The sequence below is a fragment of the Eimeria maxima genome, genomic scaffold (genome assembly GCF_000499605.1).
Source record: "Eimeria maxima Weybridge genomic scaffold, Emw_scaff1504, whole genome shotgun sequence".
In the NCBI taxonomy this organism is placed as follows: Eukaryota; Apicomplexa; class Conoidasida; order Eucoccidiorida; family Eimeriidae; genus Eimeria; species Eimeria maxima.
The window spans coordinates 1-6,629 of NW_013564452.1; the positions used below are offsets into that span (position 1 = coordinate 1).

General features: G+C 49.3%; 1 protein-coding gene across 1 annotated transcript; it reads right to left on the reverse strand.

Moving 5' to 3' along the window:
• Nucleotides 1–657: 657 nt before the first annotated feature.
• Nucleotides 658–6,475, reverse strand: EMWEY_00053270 (hypothetical protein; the record flags this gene model as incomplete). Its single annotated transcript, XM_013479990.1, has 16 exons — nt 658–724; nt 1,224–1,361; nt 1,913–1,996; nt 2,247–2,314; nt 2,571–2,631; nt 2,814–2,948; nt 3,198–3,265; nt 3,522–3,582; nt 3,870–3,902; nt 4,151–4,218; nt 4,390–4,536; nt 4,794–4,854; nt 5,476–5,591; nt 5,790–5,906; nt 6,184–6,252; nt 6,464–6,475. 16 exons carry the CDS (start codon nt 6,473–6,475, stop codon nt 658–660), a joined length of 1,305 nt encoding a protein of 434 aa, XP_013335444.1.
• Nucleotides 6,476–6,629: the final 154 nt, after the last annotated feature.

Below are 6,629 nucleotides of genomic sequence, written 5' to 3' on the forward strand. Positions count from 1 at the left end.
AAACGCTCTAATTGTAGAGATACTTCAAAACTCTGTGCTCGGGAGGCCCTCTAATGCTATGAACTTAACCGTCACACGCCTGGCGTACTTCCTGCATGAATCGCAAGGCCACAACTCAAACATACACGCCACCGATCAAAACGCCAGAAACATAAAGGCTGCAGTCCGTTCCAAGGGAAACAGCTTCACCGAAGCCTACCCATAAACCCTAAGCCATTATCAACGCCAGAAACCGTAGCAAATATCAGCAACAGCAGATATACCACAACTCTACCACGCACGCAGCTCAACATCTGCTTCTACACAACCTCCAACGCTAAACGCCCTAATTGTTGGCATACGTAAGAACGGTGGCTGCGATGTCCTCTTATGCTATGATCTGAACCGTCACACGCCTGGCATACTTGGTGCATCAGTCGCAAGGCCACAACTCAAACATACACGCCACCGATCAAGGCGCCGGATCATAAAGGCTGCAGTCCGTTCCAAGGGAAACAGCTTCACCGAAGCTTGCGCATAAACCTCAAACCACTATCAACGCCAGAAACCGTAGCAAATACCACTCACTGCATATATACCAGAACTCTACCACGCACGCAACGCAACATCTGCTTCTACACAACCTCCAACATTAAACGCCCTAATTGTAGGGATACTTCAAAGCGTTCTGCTCGCGATGTCCTCTAATGCTATGAGCTGAACCGTCACACGCCGCGCATACTCGCTGCATGAATCGCAAGGCCACAACTCAAACATACACGCCACCGATCAAAACGCCGGATCATAAAGGCTGCAGTCCGTTCCAAGGGGAACAGCTTCAGCGAAGCCTACGCATAAACTCTAAACCACTATTAACGCCAGAAACCGTAGCCAATATCAGCAACTGCATATAAACCAGAACTATGCCATGCACGCAACTCAACATCTGCTTCTACACAACCTCCAACGCTAAACGCCCTAATTGTAGGCATATATCAAACCATTGTGCTCGCTATGTCCTCCAATGCTATGAACTGGACCGTCACACGCCTGGCGTACTCGCTACATCAATCGCAAGGCCACAACTTAAACATACATGCAACCGATCAAAACGCCAGATCATAAAGGCTGCAGTGCGTTCCAAAGGAAACAGCTTCAGCGAAGCCTACGCATAAACCCTAAACCACTAGCAACGCCAGAAACCTTAGCAAATATCAGCCACTGCATGTAGACCACACACCTACCATGCACGTGAATCCCCATCATCCCTGTCAAAGCCCCCAAAGCCTAGATGCAGCGCTAGAAGAGTTATTCCAAGGACTTTGATCCTCGCGATGTCCTCTAATGCAATGAACTGAACCGTCACACGCCGCGCATACTCGCTGCATCAGTCCCCAGGCCACAACTCAAACATACACGCCACCGATCAAAGCGCCGGATCATAAAGGCTGCAGTCCGTTCCAAGGGAAACAGCTTCAGCGAAGCCTACGCATAAACCCTAAGCCACTATCAACGCCACAAACCGTAGCAAGTATCAGGAACAGCAGATATACCACAACTATACCATGCACGCAGCTCAACATCTGCTTCTACACAACCTCCAACGCTAAACGCACTAATTGTAGGGATACTTCAAAACGCTGTGCTCGGGATGTCCTCTAATGCTTTGAACTTAACCGTCACACGCCTGGCGTACTCGCTGCATCAATCGCAAAGCCACAACTCAAACATACACGCCACCAATCAAAATGCCGGATCATAAAGGCTGCAGTCCGTTCCAAGGGAAACAGCTTCAGCGAAGCCTACGCATAAACCCTAAACCACTATCAACGCCAGAAACTGTAACACATATCAGCCACAGCAGATATACTACAACCCTACCTTGCGCCGAACTCAACATCTGCTTCTCCACAACCTCCAACGCTAAACGCACTAATTGTAGGGATACTTCAATGCCTTGATGGTTGCCATGTCCTCTAATGCTGTGAACTGAACCGTCACACGCCTGGCATACTTCCTGCGTCAATAGCAAGGCCACAACTCAAACATACACGCCACCGATCAAAACGCCAGAAACATAAAGGCTGCAGTCCGCTCCAAGGGAAACAGCTACAGCAAAGCTTGCGCATAAACCCTAAACCACTATCAACGCCAGCAACCGTAGCAAATACCAGCCATAGCAGATATACTGCACCTCTACCATCAACATGAATGAACATCAGCTTCTCCACAACCTCCAACGCTAAACGCCCTAATTGTAGGGATACTTCAAAACGTTGTGCTCGGGAGGCCCTCTAATGGTATGAACTGAACCGCTACACAACTCGCGTACTTCCTGCACCAATCGCAAGGCCACAACTCAAACATACACGCCACCGATCAAAATGCCGGATCATAGAGGCTGCAGTCCGTTCCAAAGGAAACAGCTTCAGCGAAGCTTAAGCATAAACCCTAAACCACTATCAAAGCCACAAACCGTAGCAAATATCGGAAACAGGAGATATACCACAACTCTACCACGCAACCAACTCAGCATCTGCTTCTACACAACCTCCAACGCTAAACGCCGTAATTGTAGGCATATTTCAAACCGTTGTGCTCGCCATGTCCTCTAATGCTATGAACTTAACCGTCACACGCCTGGCGTACCTCCTGTTTCAATCGCAAGGCCACACCTCAAACATACACGCCACCGATCAAAGTGCCGGATCATAAAGGCTTCAGTCCGTTCCAAGGGAAACAGCTTCAGCGAAGCTTACGCATAAACCCTAAACCACTACCAACGCCAGAAACCGTAGCACATATCAGCCACAGCAGATATACCACAACTCCACCTTGCACGCAACTCAACATGTGCGTCTCCACAACCGACAATGCGAAACGCCCTACTTGTAGGGTTACTGCAAAACGTTGCGCTCGCGATGTCCTCTACTGCTATGAACTGACCCGTCAGGCGCCGGGCGTACATCCTGCGTCAATCGCAAGGCCACACCTCAAACATACACGCCACCGATCAAAACGCCGGATCATAAAGGCTGCAGTCCGTTCTAATGGAAACGGCCTCACCGAAGCCTACGCATAAACCCTAAACCACTATCAACGCCACAAACCGTAGCAAATACCACTCACTGCATATATACCAGAACTCTACCACGCACGCAACGCAACATCTGCTTCTACACAACCTCCAACATTAAACGCCCTAATTGTAGGCATACTTCAAAACGTTGTGCTCGCGATGTCCTCTAATGCAATGAACTGGACCGCCACACGCCGCGCATACTCGCTGCATGAATCGCAAGGCCACAACTCAAACATACATGCCACCAATCAAAACGCCGGATCATAAAGGCTGCAGTCCGTTCCAAGGGAAACAGCTTCAGCGAAGCTTGCGCATAAACTCTAAGCCACTATCAACGCCACAAACCGTAGCAAATATCAGCAACAGCAGATATCCCACAACTATGCCACGCACGCAGCTCAACTTCTGCTTCTACACAACCTCCAACGCTAAACGCCCTAATTCTAGGCATATTTCAAACCGTTGTGCTCGCCATGTCCTCTACTGCTATGAACTTAACCGCTGCACAACTCGCGCACTTCCTGCACCAATCGCAAGGCCACAACTCAAACATAAGCGCCACCGATCAAAATGCCGGATCATAAAGGCTGCAGTCGGTTGCAAGGGAAACAGCTTCAGCGAAGCCTACGCATAAACCCTAAACCACTATGAAAGCTAGAAACCGTAGCAAATATCAGCCACAGCAGATATACCACAACACTGCCATGCACGTAAATCAACATCAGCTTCTCGAAAGCCCCCAAAACCTTGACGCAGCGCGTGAAGAGATATTTCAAAGCCGCGGATGATCGCGGTGTGCTATAATGACATGACCGCAATCCTCACACGCCTGGCGTACTCGCTGCACCAATCGCAAGGCCACACCTGAAACATACACCCCACCAATCAAAACGCCGGATCATAAAGGCTGCAGTCCGTTCCAAGGGAAACAGCCTCAGCGAAGCTTACGCGTAAGCCCTAAGCCACTATCAACGCCAAAAACCGTAGCAAATATCAGCAACAGCAGATATACCACAACCATGCCACGCACGCAACTCAACATCTGCTCTACACAATCTCCAACGCTAAACGCCCTGATTGTAGGCATACGTCAAAGTGTTGTGCTCGCGATGTCGTCTAATGCTATGAACTGAACCGTGACACGCCTGGCATACTAGCTGCATCAATCACACGGCCACAACTCAAACATACACGCCACCGATCAAAACGCCGGATCATAAAGGCTGCAGTCCGTTCCAAGGGAAACAGCTTCAGCGAGGCTTACGCATAAACCCTAAACTACTATCAAAGCCACAAACCGCAGCAAATATCAGCAACAGCAGATATACCACAACACTGCCATGCACGCAACTCAACATCTGCTTCTGCAGAACCGCCAACGCTAAACGCCCTAATTGTAGGCATACTTCAAAAGGTTGATGACTGCGATGTCCTCTAATGCTATGAGCTGAAGCGCCACACGCCTGGCATACTAGCTGCATCACCCGCAAGGCCACAACTCAAACATACACGCCACCGATCAAAGCGCCGGATCATAAAGGCTGCAGTCCGTTCCAAGGGAAATAGCTTCAGCGAGGCTTACGCACAAACCCTAAACCACTATGAATGCCACAAACTGTAGCACATATCAGCAACAGCAGATATACCACAACTCTACCATGCACGCAGCTCAACATCTGCTGCTACAAAACCCCCCACGGCTAAACGCCCTAGTTGTAGGCATACTTCAAACCGTTGTGCTCGCGATGTCCTCTAATGCTATGAACTGAACCGTCACACGCTTTACGCACTTCCTGCATCAATCGCAAGGCCACAACTCAAACGTACACGCCACCAATCAAAACGCTGGATCATAAAGGCTGCAGTCCGTTCCAAGGGAACCAGCTTCAGCGAAGCTTACGCATAAACCCTAAACCACCATCAACGCCAGAAACCGTAGCAAATATCAGCCACTGCATATATACCACAACTCTACCACGCACGCAACTCAACATCTACTTCTCCACACCCTCCACCTCTAGACGCCCTAATTGTAGGGATACTTCAAAACGTTGATGATTGCGATGCCCTCCAATGCTATGAACTGAAACCTCGCACCCTTCGCATACTAGCTGCATCACGCACAAGGCCACAACTCAAACATACACGCAACCGATCAAAACGCCAGACCATAAAGACTGCAGTCCGTTCCAAGGTAAACAGCTTCAGCGAAGCCTACGCATAAACCGTAAACCACTATCAACGCCACAAACCGTAGCAAATATCAGCAACAGTAGACATACCACAATTATACCATGCACGTGCATCAACGTCTGCTTCTACACAACCTCCAACGCTAAACGCCCTAATTGTACTGATACTTCAAAACGTTCTGCTCGCGATGTCCCGGAAAGCGGTGTGCTGGAGAGTCACACGCCTGCGTACTTGCTGCACCAATTGCAAGGCCACAACTCAAACATAAACGCCACCGATCAAAACGCCGGATCATAAAGGCTGCAGTCCGTTCCAAGGGAAACAGCTTCAGCGAAGCCTACGCATAAACCCTAAACCACTATCAAAGCCACAAACCGTGGCCAATATCAGCAACAGCAAATATACCACAACTATGCCATGCACGCAGCTCAACATCTGCTTCTACACAACCTCCAACGCTAAACGCCCTAATTGTAGGCATACTTCAAAAAAAACGTCGCGATGCCCTCCAATGCTATGAGCTGAACCGTCACACCCCTGGCATACGATCTTCATCAATCGCAAGGCCACAACTCAAACATACACGCCACCGATCAAAATGCCGGACCATAAAGGCTACAGGCCGTTCCAAGGGAAACAGCTTCAGCGAAGCCTACGCACAAACCCTAAACCACTATCAGCGCCGGAAGCCGCCTAAACCACTATCAGCGCCGGAAGCCGTAGCAAAATTTAGCCACTGCATATACACGACACCTCTACCATGCACGTGAATCAGCATCTGCTTCTCCACAACCGACAAAGCTAAACGCCCTAATTGTAGGGATGCGTCAAAACGTTGACGATTGCGATGTCCTCTAATGCTATGGACTGAACTGTCACTCCCCTCGCGTACTCGCTGCATCAATCGTAAGCCCACAATTCAAGCATACACGCCACCAATCAAAACGCCGGATCATAAAGGCTGCAGTCCGTTCCAAGGGAAACAGCTTCAGCGAAGCCTACGCGTAAACCCTAAACCACTATCAACGCCAAAAACTGTAGCCAATATCAGCCACAGCAGATACACCACAACAATATAATGCACGTGAATGACCATCTGCTTCTCCACAACCTCCAACGCTAAACGCCCTAATTGTAGGGATTGTTCAAAACGCTGTGCTCGCGATGTCCTCTACTCCTATGAACTGAACCGTCACACGCCGCGCATACTAGCTGAATCATTCGCAAGGCCACAACTCAAACATACACGCCACCGATCAAAACGCCGGATCATAAAGGCTGCAGTCCGTTCCAAGGGAAACAGCTTCAGCGAAGCTTACGCATAAACCCTAAACCACTATCAAAGCTAGAAACCGTAGCAAATATCAGCAACAGC